The 16,557-nt window shown below is 43.7% G+C and overlaps 1 protein-coding gene and 1 long non-coding RNA gene across 4 annotated transcripts in view; one reads left to right on the top strand and one right to left on the bottom strand.

Moving 5' to 3' along the window:
* The window catches only part of EHD4 (EH domain containing 4), an 80,212-nt gene that overhangs the window by 45,694 nt on the left and 17,961 nt on the right, over positions 1–16,557 (top strand). Inside the window, exon 4 of the mRNA XM_077880753.1 lies at positions 14,717–15,129. Within this exon, the coding sequence (XP_077736879.1) occupies positions 14,717–15,129 (413 nt within the window). The remainder of the gene's footprint in view (positions 1–14,716; positions 15,130–16,557) is intronic.
* LOC144303062 (uncharacterized) overlaps positions 1–16,557 on the bottom strand; it is a 32,423-nt gene that overhangs the window by 15,050 nt on the left and 816 nt on the right. The window lies entirely within an intron of this gene.

The raw sequence follows: 16,557 nt of genomic DNA, 5'->3' as shown, positions 1-16,557 counted from the left end.
TTTTTTCCCCTTTATCTTCACCTTATCTTTGATAGGTGAATGGCATCTCATTCAAATTCAAATTTTCATTTTTATTATTAGTGTGATTGAGCACCTTTGCATATTTACCAGTATTTCAAAGTATTTCCTCTCTGGAGTTATTTGACCATTTTGAAATGCTGTTGGTACTATGTGAACTTTTATTTAATTAAATAAGTGAGTCATTTTTTAAATAAGGAACCCAGTGTGGATTCACATGGTCCCCATTGACTTGATCTACCTCTCCATCTGTGATATAAACCCAGAAGTAACTATCTCTGGGTAATAGTTTGGCTTTAAGAGCAGATTAGCTGATAACTTAGTGGCTGGCACTGGTCTTCATGACTGGCTGTTGTCCAAATGCTCACAGAACGCTCACGCAATGCTGGGATTGTTTAAAAGGAGCAATAGGGCAGGGCAGGCCAGAAGTTGCTGGCAAGCTGTTTGTTGATTCCAAAGTTGTCATCTTGTTTTAACATTTCTCTTTAGAAAAGTGTAGCTTGAAGAAATATTGTCTTTTTGCCCTTCTGAACCACAGAATGACAGAATGTATTGTCAAGGTAGAAGCCTTGATTGTAAACATTTAGCCTCATCACACTTGGGTGGAGACTGTGTCTCATTGGCCTTTTGCCTCAAGAAAATCCAATACAAGTACAAACTGTCTGATTTATAGATGTATTGTGAGAGACTTTCTTGCCTGAGATACACAACACCCACTCGAAAACAAGAAATGGGCTATCTCCATAGGCATGACACTTGATTTCTGGATTTGCTTACTTCTATTATTAGAAGTTTGGGTCTGATGATCTCTTAAGCATTCTTGAATGCTCAAATTCTGAGACTTTTCCTTGGGTAATTTCTTCCAGCATAGACTTACTGGCAGTTGGGTGACAAATTAAACTTCAGGGCAACTAGAGACCCTTGTAGAAACATGCAAGGACCTTCAAATCAGCGCTATGCACCATAGTACAGGAGTCCAATGGAACAAATAGAGTAAAATGAGACTTGTTACTTGATCGTTTTTCCCCCTTAGATTTAGTCATTGGGTATTCCTATAACCACCTGATTTATTTATTTATTTATTTATTTTTTATTTTTTTTAAGATTTATTTATTTATTCATGAGAGACATAGGGAGGCAGAGACATAGGCAGAGGGAGAAGCAGTCTTCCTGTGGGGAGCCCAATGCAGAACTTGATCCCAGGATCCTGGGATCACAACCTCAGCCAAAGGCGGATGCTCAACCATTGAGCTACTTGGGCATCCCCGGTTTTATGTTATTATGCTGGTATTGTAGCCATCTGATATCTACTATAGTTAATTTAAAATCTGTTAAAAAAAATTCTTACTGATCATCTAACCCATCTGATTTATTTGGAAACTGAGGCCCAGCAAAGCAAAATGGCTGAACCAGGCTCCAGAACCTGTGGGAATTTCTTGGTAAATTCCCACCAATCTTTCTCTCCAGCAAGGAGCACACAGGGGTGCTTTAGCTAGGGTCAGTGCTCTTTAAATGGACTTGCTTCTTAACCTAATTTTTAGTCTGAGTTGGAAAATGAGATATGAAACCCAATTTCCCCTTTGACATAGTCACATGACCAGAGGCCATGGTGTTCATCAGGCTGAATATTCAAGTGGAGCCTTTCTCTGTTCCCCACCTATGTGCTGTACGGTGTGATCCAGTGATGTAAGGGGCCTTTGGGGTCACATGGCCCCCATCTGCCCCATCGTTATCTTTACAGCATCCCCAGAGGGAAGAGAGACAGGCTGTGGGGTTAGCTTGTTTATTTTAGGAGGAAACAGGCAACGATAAATTCGTTCACAGAGTTTGGACTAAATTCCAAAGGAAGAAGGAGTTGGGAGAGGAAACAGAAGATAAACAACACCAAGCCCATCCAAGGACAGATTCAGTCCTTGGTTTTATTTCAACTATGGTATGTTCAGTGGCTGAACCCCCTTCAGGCCAGGCACAGTGAGACAGGGAACTCTGTAATCATGGGAATTTTCTTGTAGGCAATTATACTCTAAGAGGTGGCCACTAGCAACTGAACACTTCGAGGCAGACACACACTGAACGTCCATAGTGTGTGCCTACATGGAGGCCACTTTTCTTCTCTGGTAGTCTTATTCCATCTCCAGGACAGGGTTTAGTATCAGTGCCTCCCCACACCCACCAGGAGCCTCGACCCATGCCCCCCCCCCCCCCAACTGCTACCCCCACCCACCCTACCTATGGCTCTGATCAGCTTGGGGCGAGACGAAGTAGAGAGGGCAGCAGGAGCAAAGTGTCTGTGACTCATCTCCATACCAGCTTGTACCTGTTGGTCTGGCAAGTATAGCTGATCAAGGGCTGACTCTTCCCCCAGAGGTTACGTGTAGTTGCAAAGACACTACTTCACCCTCATGGTTTCTTAAGATGGTGATAGGCTAGAAAATGCTAGAAATCTAGACCCTAGCTAAACACCATTATAGAAGAAAAGGAAAGCCTTGCTCAGTAATATTGTTAGCCCAGTCACATGTGGACCAATAATTTTTACAATATGCTTATTATTTTTTATTACAAAAATAGTATGTTTATTGTAGAACACTTATAAAACTACTTTACTTTTAAAAAGATCAAAAAGAAGAAAACAAAAATCACCTCTAATGCTACCACCCTGGTGTACATTTGGTGCCGTGCAGTGGATAAAAGCACGGGCTCTGGGATGATTGAATCCTGGCTCTCCTAGGAAATAGCTGTGTGACCTTGGGTAAGTTATTTAACCTCTCTGAGTCTCTATAGCCTCACCCATAAAATTGGGATGATAATAGTACCTGTTTCTTTTTTTTTTTTTAAGATTTTATTTATTTATTCATGAGAGACACAGAGAGAGGCAGAGACACAAGCAGAGGGAGAAGCAGGCTCCATGTAGGAAGCCCAATGTGGGACTCCATCCCAGGACTCCGGGATCACGCCCTGAACCAAAGGCAGATGCTCAACTGCTGAGCCACCCAGGCATCCCACAGTACTTCCTGGGGTTATTGTGACGATTACAGGAGATTATGTTGATTAAAAGTGCAGGAATGTTGAGAGAGCTTAGTAAATATTTGCTGCCATCATTTATTTTGAGCAATCATTCCACACCCAACCCCAGTCATATTTTCAGAAACAACCTTTTCCAGCTGCAAAGTAAACTCCACCTGGAAACAATACAAGGACTCCTTGCACATGTTTAACTGAAGTGGCTGTTATTGTTAACTGAAGTGACTATTTTTGAAAATGTATATTTAATACCTGAGTAATCCCAGATATTTGATGTTTATTTTGAGATTATTTGTACTTCCTATTATTAGTAACAGCTCTTTTTTTTTTAGAAACTCACAGCACTATTGAAGCCTTGCCCTCTAACTTGCTAAAAATCAGTTATACTTCTTGTTCAAGTCAATTCACTTAATTAATCAAATTTATTTTATTGTTTTAGATTTTACTTATGTATGTACATATGCAATACATATGTATATGTATTATAGTAAAAACACTTAAAATGCAGTCTATCCTCTTAAATTTTTAAAAAAGATGTTATTTGTTTGTTCATGAGAGACACAGAGAGAGAGGTAGAGACATAGGCAGAGGGAGAAGGAGGCTCCCTACGGGGAGCCCGCCGTGGGACTCGATCCCGGGTCTCCAGGATCATGCCCTGGGCTGAAGGCGGCGCTAAACCGCTGAGCTGCCCGGGCTGCCCTAAACCACATTTCTGTTACTCATTTGTCTGCCAAAGAACATTAAGGTTGTTTCCATATCTCCGCTATTGTGAATGGTGATGCAGTAAACATGGGAATGCTAATTTAAATTCTTTTGAATTTAATTCTTCTGAATCCCCAGAAGTGGGATTGCTGGGATCATATGCTAGTTCTATTTTTGATTTTTTGAGGAATAGCCCAAATTTATTGAACATCCTCAATTGTAGGTACCGAGTACTGGTTATACAGTGGTAAACAGAATGAGAGATGGAGTCTACCCTCACAGAGTTTCTGTCTTATAATCACCAAAAAATATATCGTTGGAAGGTATACGTGTTACCAAAGAAAAATTGTTGGTGGTCTAAGAATAATCCATCACAGGGAACCTGATTTAGATAGTACAAATTTTTGTGATGGGCTTTTGGAGGCCAAGTATGATTAAGATTTGCCCCCTGCTCTCAGGCTGCTTATAGTTTAGTGACTGAGCTGTGGCTCCTGAGAGTTCTCCCTCTCAGGAGTAAATAGGAGGGAAGGTCTATTCTGCTCAGGTGGGGGAAGGCCTCTTGGAGGGAGGTGACCCCGAGGGATGCGTAGTTGGAGATGAAGAGAGAGCAGGGCATTCTGGGCTGGGCAGAGGTGCAGAGGCACAAGACTACAGGATGCTTTTGAAGAGGGGCAAAGAGCCCCAGCATGGTTTATGAGGTGGAGTAGGGTTTAATAAGAGACCTTGAGAAAAAGCTGAAGAGGTAAGGTGGGAGCTAGTCACAGAATTTATAAACAATTATTCTAAAAGTAATCAGGGCACTCAGAATTCTAGAGGTTCTCTCCAACTCCTGAGAAGAGGTGGGGACCATTTGAGGGCAAGATTGGAGAGGAAGGAGCCTGGAGACAAGAAGTGCAGTTAAGAGGTACTGCTCACATACTCTGTGTGCCTGTCTGGACACTCTGCATTGGACAGCCAACTAGGTCCTCGAGGGACACAAAGATGGACATGATGCCCGGAGAAAGGCTGATGATACCCCAACAAACAGCACAGTCAGAGCTGTGGTAGGGTAATGAGTGCCCTGGTGTGGACAGGAGCTGCGAGCTCTAGAAAGGCCAGGCCAGTGCCCCACCAAAGATGGGAGGTCTGAGCAGAGTCCTGGGCCATGTCCAACTGGGCAAGTGGTTTCCCCTACCCCAAAGATGGGGCCAGAGGCATGGACAGGGAGGACCTGGCCTCTGTTCTGGCTGTCCTCCATTATCTTGCATCCTTTTATTGACACATGCCTTGTTTAAAACTCATGTAATTAGCAACTTGGCTCTGGGAAGAAATTTAAGCATTTTTTTCTGTTCTATTAAAAACAGACTGCCAAATTTGTTTTCTCAAGGCCCCCACCCTATATTTACCCGAGCCAGGGGGCAACTGTTCTAATCTCAGATGTCATTTCCTGGTGGGTCCCTTCGGATGGAGACCACAGCTTCCATGGAGGCTGTGATGAAAGCTCCTGATTGGGTAGAAGGCGCCCCTTCCTTCCTGCCCCCTCCCTTTGTTCCCAGAACGTGGAGCCAGGATGCCAAGCTGGGATCTTCCACAGGACAAATTCTCTTTCTCAGCTGCCAATGCTATATAACTTGGGCGGGGAGGGTCCTTTTGTGAAGATAGAAACTACATTTTTAACCAATTGGGCTGATGACAACCAGTTTTATTCTAGAATAATTAAAGTTCCATTAGAAGGTCTTATAGAGGGCAGCCCCGGTGGCTCAGCGGTTTAGCACCGCCTTCAGTCCAGGGTGTGATCCTGGAGACACAGGATCAAGGGCCGCATCAGGCTCCCTGCATTGGAGCCTGCTTCTCCCTCGCCTGTGTCTCTGCCTCTCTCTCTCTCTGTCTCTCCTGAATAAATAAATAAATAATCTTTTTTTTTAAAAAAAGGTCTTATAGAATTGAAATGTCTATAATAGAATGAATAAATTTTAAAAATACAGGGCACCTGGGTGGCTCAGTTGGTTAATTGCCTTCAGCTCCGGCCATGATCCAGGGTCGTGGGATCCAGTTCCACATCGGGTTCCCTGCTTAGCAGGGAGTCTGCGTCTCCCTCTGCCTTTTTTTCTGCTCATGCTCTATCAGATAAATAAAATCTTTTAAAAAAAAAATTAAAAAATACATTGAACACCATGGGGCAAGTCTGTCACGATACTGGTTCCTATGCCTTCCATAAATACTCATTAATACATACATGCACGCACTACCCCCACATGCGTATACACACACACACACATAGGTTTGTAAGTGCCCTAGGCTCTGGTACATTCTGCCTAGCTGGAATGGATTCTCATAAACTCAGAGCATCCTCATCCCTGACCCATCACCATGAGAGACTCTCTTATCACCTTAGCCAGAAGGTATGAATCTTACGAAATTACACCACTGTCAAAGTTCCAGTGGATGAGCCAAATTTTACATTAACCTCTTTGATGAAGACTGATTAAAAAAAAAAAAAAAAAGACTGATTTTTACTAAAGCCTAGGGCTCCTGCTTCAGCTCCCTTCAACTCTGTTCCCAGCCAGATGAGCCATATAGTACTGTTGATGAGCAGATTTCAACTTCTTGGTCCACCCAGCAGTTTGTGGAGATGCATAGCTTGAAACAAGTTAAGCAGCCTTGAGTCCATTCTCTTTCCTTCTTTCTTATTTTTTTTTATTTTTAATGCCAATCTTATTGAAGTATAATAACATAATGCACTCATTTTAATTGTACGGTTTGGTGAGTTTTGACCAGTGCACCTTAGTGTAACCATCGCCATCAAGAAATAGAAACTTTCCATCTCCCTGAGAAGTTCCTCCTCTGTCCATGCCACTTTGCAGTCAGGCCCAGTCCCACCCTCAGCCAGAAGCAACCACTGACCTGCTCCGGTCACTGTAGGTTGGTTTTGCCTGTTCTAGAATTTTGTATAAATGGAATCCTACAATGCATACTATTTAGCCTCAGGCTTCTCTCATCACTCAGTGTGGCATTTCTGAGATGGCCCCATGTGGCTGCGCATGTCAGTAGCTCATTCCTTTTCTTGCTGAGCACTATTCCACTGGTACAGTTTATCCATTCACCTGTTGAGGGACATTTGGATTGTTTCCAGTTTGGGATTAGTATGGATCAAGCCAGCAGCCTTTGTTTTATAGATGTCCCTCAGCAACCATTCCAAGCACATCCTAGGCATTTGGTAATCATTAATGAATCCCTTTTTAACTTTTGTATTTGAAATGTATTGTTGAATTTCAAAATGTTTAGTGTACTTCTAAGTTCCAGAGACAGGTGTTCCAGAAGGTTGTTTAATGCCAGTTCTGGGAATTGTGAACACAGTTTTCCACAGAAAACACTCAGGCCTTCAGGAAGTATTTATGGAGGCTCGCTCTTGGTGAGCACTGCCTTGGTGCTGTAGGGGTAAAAAGGGCCCCTCCCCTGGGGCTTCAAGGCCCCCTGGGGGAACCGCTGTGACCTCAGATGGTACAGTTCTGTGGGGAGCTATAAAACCTGTGCGGGGGCCGGGACCTGGGAGTGGCTTTTCAGAGGCAGAGTTGGGTCGAGTCAGAGTTGTGGTATTTCCACTCAGAAGGGGGCACCAGGTGGAAGAGGCTATCTGTAAGAATTACAAAGCATGTTTGGACCAAAAACAGACAATTCCAAGTGTAAAGACACTTGTATAGGCCAAACAGAATAGTAGCGGAGGGCCCATTCTGTGTCAGGGCCCCTTGTTTTCACTTCGCTTCAAGTAGTTCTGTCACAGACCTCCTTAGCATAGTGAGGCTGAACTCTATTTGCTAATGGGGACCTGACCACCCTCTGTACCAGAATCTTTGGGAAAATCCATTACTCTCCTACTGGGTACAGTGGATGCCCTGATTATCCCGGCCAGTATGACTGCACAGCACTTGCATAAGCCAGAGTGTATCTGCAATTAGAATCATAGCTTTAGGGGCACCTGGGTGGCTCAGTGGCTGAGCATCTGCCTTTGGCTCAGGTTGTGATCCCGGGGTCCTGGGATCAAGTCCTGTGTCAGGCTCCCTGCATGGAGCCTGCTTCTCCCTCTGCCTATGTCTCTGCCTCTCTCTATGTCTCTCATGAACAAATAAATAAAATATTTTTTTTAAAAAAGAATCATAGCTTTATTTTAGGAGCAACCCTGGGCCTTTAAGACCATCTGGCAGAACTCCATCTGTTTCACAAGGAGAAAAGAAAGGCCTCTGGACCTTCAAGGGCCCACTAGCTCTATTTATAAAATATGGACTGTTCTCCACTAAGTTGTATCTTCTGTTAGCTATCTTCTGGGCACTGATTCTTTCAATTGGCTCAAGCATCATATCACTGTCACCTTTACCCTTATTCACTGTGTTTTCTCCATGGCTGCAGACTATACTTTGCCCCAGCCATGCATCCTTCAACATTTATTGTGCTCCCACCATGCAGCAGTTGCAATGGCTTTTTGGGGGTTTTTTTGGGGGGGCAGGGTTAATGATTTTATTTATTTGAGAGAGAGTGCAAGAAAGAAAGATTGAGCGGGGGAAGGAAGGGGAGAAGGAGAAGCAGGCTCTCTGCTCAGGGAGCCCGATGTGGGGCTCGATCCCAGGACCCCAAGATCATGACCTGAGCTGAGAGCAAACACTTAACTGAGCCACCCAGGTGCCCCTGCAAAAGTTTTTTGAATAACCAGTAGATAACATTTCAGAGACTTTCTAGATGTCAAGATGACTCAAATGTTTCTCATATGTTAACTCCACAGCCCCATGTGATATGTGGATGCTATCATTAGCTCCATTTTACAGATGAGGATATGAGGCAGAGAGAGGTTAAGTAATTTGCCCCAACTCACAAAACTAATAAATGATGGAGCCAGGATTAGACCCAAGGCAGGCAGCCTGAGTCCAAATATACTTTTTATTTTTTTTTCCTGAGGCATAATCGACAAATAAAAATTCTGTATATTGGGATGCCTGGGTGGCTCAGTGGTTGAGTGTCTGCCTTTAGCTGAGATCCTAATACCAGGCTCCTGGGATCAAGTCCCACGTCGGGCTCCCTGAGCCTACTTGTCTCTCTGCCTATGTCTCTGCCTCTCTCTCTGTGTCTCTCATGAATAAATAAATAAAATCTTTTTAAAAATTCTGTATATTGAAGGTGTTATGACATGATTTAATGTACGTATACAGTGAAATGATTCCTACAACTAAGCTAATTAACACACCCACACCTTACCCAGTTACCACCTTGTTTCTAATTGTATATAATTTGTATTAACTTTACACAGTATAGAAGTATGTATTTGCAAAACCAGTGATGTTGAATGAAACTATAATACTACCTACCCCACACTTGTTGTGAAGATTAAATGAGTTAATGTGTGCACACTGATAAGAACAAGGCCTTGGTAAGCATATTATTAGCATTAACCATTATTATTGTTATATTTAATTTTCCAATTTTGATCACCCTTATACTTACTGTTAAAACAGAATTACGCGTGGCCCTCTTTACAAGTTGATCATAAAGTTTCCTATCATTAGTAATGTGCTAACTTACACCACCTTAAATAACTGTTAATGTACTCACAAGTTCAGGAAACAAAACCACTAGATTATTTTTGAGTTTATGAGTAATGATATGATAGTAGGATACCATGTGTATAAGTGTATAGAGTTCTCTTAGAAATTCTAGAATGAGGAAATTCATATATGCTACCATCAATACACTTCACTGCAATTGTCTCCTTTGTTCTTTCTCCATTCTTTGTTGGAGCCTTGATCTTTCCTAAAGGAAGATAAGAATGTGTTAGGCAGGTAAGCCTCAAAAATCTTATCCTACAACAGTAAAAGGAAAAAATCTGACCACTGCTTTCCACTAGCTTCCTGTGAAGAAACTGCTTCTGACTCAGGGTTTGTTGGTTTTGTTTTTGTTTTGTTTTGTTTTTTTAATTGGAAGCACTTTTTCAAGAATAGATCTCTTTGAATACATAAAACTAATACAATGTTCTGTGTCTATTATATTTCAATTTTTTAAAGCCTTGAAAAAAGAATATATTATCTATGTCCATCTCTTATGCAAGAATGAGGAAGACATGGTCCCTGCAGTTAAAGAAGTTATGATCCAATGAGAGAGACCCATTTATCCATCAAATTATAATACACTCTGTAAAGTATAAGCAAAGGGCTGGGGGTGGGAAGTGGTCAGAAGAAGGAGCTTTTAAATCCATGTATAGCAGGGGTTGGGGGGACAAATAATAATAAAAGTTTATATTTATTGGAAGTTTACTAAGTTTCAACACTATATTGAGCACGTTAAGAGAATTTTCTCATGTAATCGCTCAATGGCTCAATTTTACAGATGAGAAAATTGGGGCTTAAGAAAGTTAAGTAACACGGAACTGAATCAGGTTCCGCTCAGGTATTTTGAAGAATGATGAGAATTTAGGCCAAATTTCTGGGTCCTAAGCCCGAGGGGAAGGGCTTGCCAGGACTTGGCTAGGCTGAGATCCAGCATGAGCAAAGATGGGGAAACTTTAATATATTTAAAATTCCATCTTCAAATAAGCAGATTTAAATTCCACGTTTCCTCAGTTCTATGATGTGCCATCTAAGCATCTATTGGTAACTTTTTAGAATAAAAAGAAGCTATTTTAGATGCGTTTAGACCGGTAGTAAAATAGATCTATCTGTGCCATCCTATGAGTATTCAGTCTAGAGTAGTGGTCCTTAAACTACCAGGCATTCCGGACTATCTGGGAGGTTTAAAAAAAAATGCAGATGACCAAGCCCAGCCTCAGAGATTCCGATTCTGTGCTTCTAGGGAGAGGTCTGCAAATCCAAACTTTGGCGTGCACCTTCTTTTTCTGAGTCTAATACGAGACCATACTTTGAGATTCAGTGATCTGAATCTCAGGACCAGTCAGTTTTCCTTCAACAGATAGACTAAATAACATCATTAAATTAAATAATTTCTTTAAAATCAGATGGAACTTTTCAGTAGATAGGTACTTTTCGGTAGATAGGTACTTGGTGCCTGTCTTATAGCATGAAGATATAAGAATTGAGCAGACCTATTCAGCCTTAAAAAGGAAGGAAATTCTGACAAATTCTACAACATGGATGGACCTTGAGAGCATTGTGGTAAATGAAAGAAGCCAGTCACAAAAAGATAAATACCCTACAATTCCAGATGTATGAGGTACCTAGAGTAGGCAAATTCATAAAGACAAAATAGAATTGTGGTGGCCAGGGTTGGAGGGGGCAGGGAGAAATGAGAAGTTAATGTTTAATGGGTACTTAGTTTCAGTTTGGAAGATGGAGAGTTCTGGAATGTATGGTGGTGATTACACAACAACGTGAATGGGCTTAATGCCAATAAATTGTACCCTTGAAAAATGGTGAAAATGGGGAGCGTCTGGGGGGTCCAGTCAGTTAAGTGCCTACCTTTTGATTTTGCCTCAGGTCTTGATCTCAGAGTTGTGAGATCAAGCCCCATGTCAGGCTCTATGCTCAGTGGACAATCTGCTCCAGATTCCTCCCTTTGTCCCTCTCCCCCTCTAAAATAAATAAACTCTTTTAAAAAATGGTCAAAATGGTAAAATACTAATAACAACAACTGTGTACAAAAAAATTTTAAAAATAAAAAAAGACCAGATCAATCTATCCCAGCTATGGTAATTCTTTGCCTTCTCTTGAGACACTTGGTGATTTCATCTCCTTTGATTATACTCCATAAGGTGTAACAAATCATCCTTTTACACCTGCTCAGTGACAAACAGATGGAACACAAGTTCCATCTACCTGTACTTCTTAAACCTTAAGTTTTCCTGGTTACTTTAAAACAAGAAAATATGGCCACGTGGCCATTCCTCCAGAGATGAGTAATGGCCTCACTTACGGTAAACTTACATCTAGAAGCTCTGTTCCCACCAATGTTTTATTTCAATGAGGCATTGGAGTGACATCTTTTAAAAAGACATTGAAAATAACTATTAGGAACCCAAATTTAAGTGAAAGTGTAAATATAGGTACTGTCAAGGTCAACCATTCAACCTGGATGGGCCTTGGAGAAAGAGATTCGTTTCACCGTGACTGAATTGACACATGTGGGTAGTGACAGCGATGGGGGTGCCAAATTTCTTTTGGCACTATTTATAAAAGTATTGTGGGGAAAATTATTTACCAATCATGATTCCTGGTAGCAAATCAAGGAAGCTGATTCTGATGTAAGCAAAAAGGAAATTTTCGGAAAATCAAGTTATTCACAGAATTAATGGATAGGTTGGAAAGCTAGTCTCAAACACTAGGTTAGGAAGCCGTCACCACTGTACTCTCAGTTTAGCACTTCTGCCATGAAGAAATTCTCATTTTCCCTGTGTCTTTCCTTCATTCCCTCAAGATTCAACACCCCACTCTGGTGGAAGGAGATGATTCTCTGGTTCTAGATCACCTGTCCATACCCAGCCTGACAATGAGTCGGGTAAGGGACTGCCTGTCACACCTTCAGCTTCTATGGCCCACATGGAACCCCTCACCCAATAGGAAAGGTGTTCAGCAAAATTCAACTGCTTTCCCCTCCAGTGTCCACACACACGTCCTTTTGGTGGTCAGTTCTAAAACATCTTCCTGGCTCCCAGGGCACAAGGCCATCATTCATCTGCTGAGATCTGCTACCCAGTGTCTGGGGCTATCTGACTGACCCAGGTCAGGCTGGAAACAGAACCACCTTGGGAGGCAGTTTGTTCTGGCCCTGCAAGGACAAAGCTGAGAGTGAAATCTTGAGGCTGAATCTTTACGTACTGCTGTACGACCCCATTCAACAGGTCTTTAGTTTTCCTCTGGTCAGCAGTTTTCCTGACTGCTGATCACAATGAAAATAAACTCTGGCCCACATTCCGACAACTACCTTTGCCCTCCTTGTCCCTAAGGAATCAGGGAGTGCCATCATGAGACAGAAGAGAGAAGTGAAAAGTATGAACAGGAAATACACAAATGTAATGATGATAAACACCACGTTCAGGGCAGTGCTTTCCTCTGGGGAATGTGCTTGGTCCCCAAGCACACGGGGGCGGGGGGGTAGCATTTTGGAATGTTTTGTTTCCTTATTAAAACTGTCTAAATCCCTTTGTTCTTCGTCTACTCCCCTTACACCTGTTCTTCAAATTTATGGAAAGTTTAGTTCATCAACTACCTTTATTTTTGAAAATAGATCATCCTAGATGTTTTCCCATCTACCTTAGATCCTTCAGAGTTCATCAATATCCAAAATTAGCGTTAATATTTATGCTGTAGTCTATAATCTGTTGGCTTTTGAGTATTGCTTTGTTTTTTAACATTTTATGTGAGCGTTGTCATGTTGTACATATCTTTTTTTTTTTTTTTTTTTGTACATATCCTTTTGAAACTGATTTTTTACTCCCTAGTCTTTTGGAGATTTGCCGGTGTCGACAAGTGAAAATCTAATTCATCCTCACTGATATATGAGATTTTGTTATATAAAGAAAGAACACTTAAATTCCTTAAAGTATCTGAGGCAAATAACGCCAAGAATCAAAACTTATTAAAGTTATGTGATGGGGGAGCAGCCCAGGTGGCTCAGCGGTTTAGTGCCACCTTCAGCCCAGGGCCTGATCCTGGAGACCCGGGATCGAGTCCTGCATTGGCTTCCCTGCATGGAGCCTGCTTCTCCCTCTGCCTGTGTCTCTGCCTCTCTCTCTCTCTCTCTCTGTGTGTGTGTGTGTGTGTCTCTCATGAATAAATAAATAAAATCTTTAAAAAAAAAAAAGTTATGTGATAGGTATATCAGCATTCATCATATTATTTTCTAGACCTTTATGTCTGTTTGGAAGTTCTCAAAATCTATAAAAAGAGATGATAGAACTAAAGTAGGGGGTCAGGAAAGGTGCCATCTCAGCTCTAATTGGGCTGTACCTACCCTGAGCCCATAGGTCATCAGACTGAGATTAAAAATAAGCCTTGTGGGACTGGTACTCTGTTGTCTGCTTTTCATGGGCCTCTGCCTCCCCAATGGGGGTGCCCAAAACAGGCCTTGACCATGGTCTGCAAAGAATGTTTATGGAGCTGCATGATTCGGAGCATATTGGCGCGCGGCCAGAGCGAGCTCAATAATTTGTTGTGGGCCTAGCAAATTTTACAAAAGAAACTGGCAAGAGACCATCTCGCACAATGGCTGTGAGACGTGGTTTTTAAAAAATATTTACAACTTACTTAAGATATAAATAGCTCAAATGATAAATATTGGTCACAGTTTTGTGACCAACCTTTGGCCTCCTTTAACACTCTTAAATACGTAGGATAAGGGAAGATAATTCATCTTTTGTTGTGCTTACTGGGCACCCCGTGGGACCTTGAGTGCCCCCTGGGTTTTCTTCCCTCTGCACCTCTGCTACTTTCAGAATAGCAAGCCTTTTATTTTTTATTGGTGTTCAATTTGCCAACATACAGAATAACACCCAGTGCTCATCCCGTCAAGTGCCCCCCTCAGTGCCCGTCACCCATTCACCCCCACCCCCCACCCTCCTCCCCTTCCACCACCCCTAGTTCGTTTCCCAGAGTTAGGAGTCTTTATGTTCTGTCTCCCTTGCAGAAGGGAGAGCTTTTGACCTGGGGTCTTTGGTTTTACAGAGCTATTGATCCAATTTGCTATCAATCCCAAGAGCCATACCAGGTGAAGTAAGGGGCTCATGAGGACTGCATGAAATCACAGGTCTGGGAGTGAGCGATGCCCAGTCAGAGCGATGCCCTTCTCGGGCCCTGTTTCTTCCCCGGGAAGGGCTCCTGGGACCCTCCATGTTAACTCCTAAATGCGTCCAGCCCCGGAGGGGCTCCTTTGCAGTGATATTCAGGCTGTGAAGCCTCGGCTGCCTCCCTGGAGGTGGCACTCTGTCCTTGGCCGCTGCCAGGGACCCAGCGAGTCCCCAGCCCCAAGCAGCCAGCCACACTAACGTGCCCTTCTCTCCACCTAGGCTACGACTTCTGCCAGGTGCTGCAGTGGTTCGCGGAGCGCGTCGACAGGATCATCCTGCTCTTCGATGCTCACAAACTGGACATCTCAGATGAGTTCTCGGAGGCCATCAAGGCCTTCCGGGGCCAGGATGACAAGATCCGTGTGGTGCTGAACAAGGCCGACCAAGTGGACACACAACAGCTGATGCGCGTCTACGGGGCCCTCATGTGGTCCCTAGGCAAAGTCATCAACACACCCGAGGTGCTTCGCGTCTACATCGGCTCTTTTTGGGCACAGCCCCTACAGAACACTGACAACCGCCGCCTCTTCGAGGCAGAAGCCCAGGACCTCTTCAGAGACATCCAGAGCCTTCCCCAGAAAGCGGCTGTGCGCAAACTCAACGACCTCATCAAGCGAGCGAGGCTGGCCAAGGTGAGCCAAGGAGACACCCCGGGCAGCAGGGGACCCTTCCCTCTGTCTCCTCTCTAAGAGAAGGTGGGCATGGGGGAGGCTCCATTCACATGCCCTAGGGAATGGAATGTGGAAAAGCATAAGAAAAGAGCCTTAAGATCAGAATGCCTGTTTAGATTCTGGCTCCTACTCTGTGATCTTAGGCAGATCCTGTTTCCAGTTTCCAAACCTGTTTTATAATCTGTGAAATGGAACCAATAAGAGCACATCAGAGGACGTTTGTGGGGATCCGGTGTGACCTAACCTGGAGGGCACACAGGGAGGGATCAATGCACCCACCACCTGGAGCTGCTGTTTTCTTAGGACAATGGGAATGTAGCCAGCTGAACCAGAGTGGGGTGCTCAGATGCCACCACCAGTCATCCCATGCCTAAGGCACAGAACCTGATGTGTGATATCACTGCCTGGAGCCAGAGTCACCCTAGGAGGAGGTTGGTTCAGCCTGATGCACTGAGTGTGCTGCCCTGAGGGCCATACCACATCCCCATTCAGGGTGGTGGCCTGCAAGCGCGCACACTGTGGCTCTGGGCTCCTCCACCTCGTAACTGAGCCTTTTGGCAGGGAGCCCCAGAGCTGTGTATTACCCGACAGGGTAAGTGGTCATCTGCTAACCATCCTCAAGTACTATAGTGGACTCTGTCACATCTCTGAAGAGAGAAAAGTGCATGACTCCTCTAAGAAAAAGTAGGAGGGAAAAGGTTCTCTAAAAGCTGTGTGCACATTTCATAAAATCCTATTCCTCAAATGCTAGAAGTGCCTCCAGAGTTTCTCAAGTGTCCGTGATCATGTAAATGTAACCTAACCAATGTATAAATTCCCAGGCCCTGCCCAGAGCTTCTGATTCGTGTGTGTGTGTGTGTGTGTGTGTGTGTATGTGTGTGTAAAGCTCCCCAGGTGATTCTGATAATCAGCCACATTTGGAAGCCAGAGGTCAACCACTCCCTAATTTTAGAAGGATAAGCAATTTCTCCAAGGTCACCTAATCCAGGAGTAACAAAACTAGGACCAAAAGATGGCCCTCCTGCTCTCAGCCTAGCCCTGTCATGTCAGCTGAAACCAGTCCACAGGCCTGCCTTGCCAAATCCACTAGTATCCTGGTTGGGAAGGGAAGGCAGCTTACTTCCCCTTCGTCTTCTGGTGGCAAAGAAACCATGCCCCCTCCCTTACCTTCTTAGTGCACAGAAAGTGACTTCTGGTCTGGCCTCGGGGGTCCAGCAGGCCAGCCTTCTGGAATCTACCACCTCTTGGCCTCATTCAGGCAGCATTTGCTCAGCACCCCTGGGTCAGGGCCGGGGAGCCTAGCTGGTGGAGGAGGAGGCCCCAAACTCCCTATTACAGAATGCTGAGTCATCTGCAGAGTCGGGTGTGGACTCCATGCTCTGAGGAGGG

The sequence above is a fragment of the Canis aureus genome, chromosome 32 (assembly GCF_053574225.1).
Source record: "Canis aureus isolate CA01 chromosome 32, VMU_Caureus_v.1.0, whole genome shotgun sequence".
In the NCBI taxonomy this organism is placed as follows: domain Eukaryota; kingdom Metazoa; phylum Chordata; class Mammalia; order Carnivora; family Canidae; genus Canis; species Canis aureus.
Note: the sequence above shows the minus strand (reverse complement) of the source record. Positions and strands in the feature narration are given on the sequence as shown.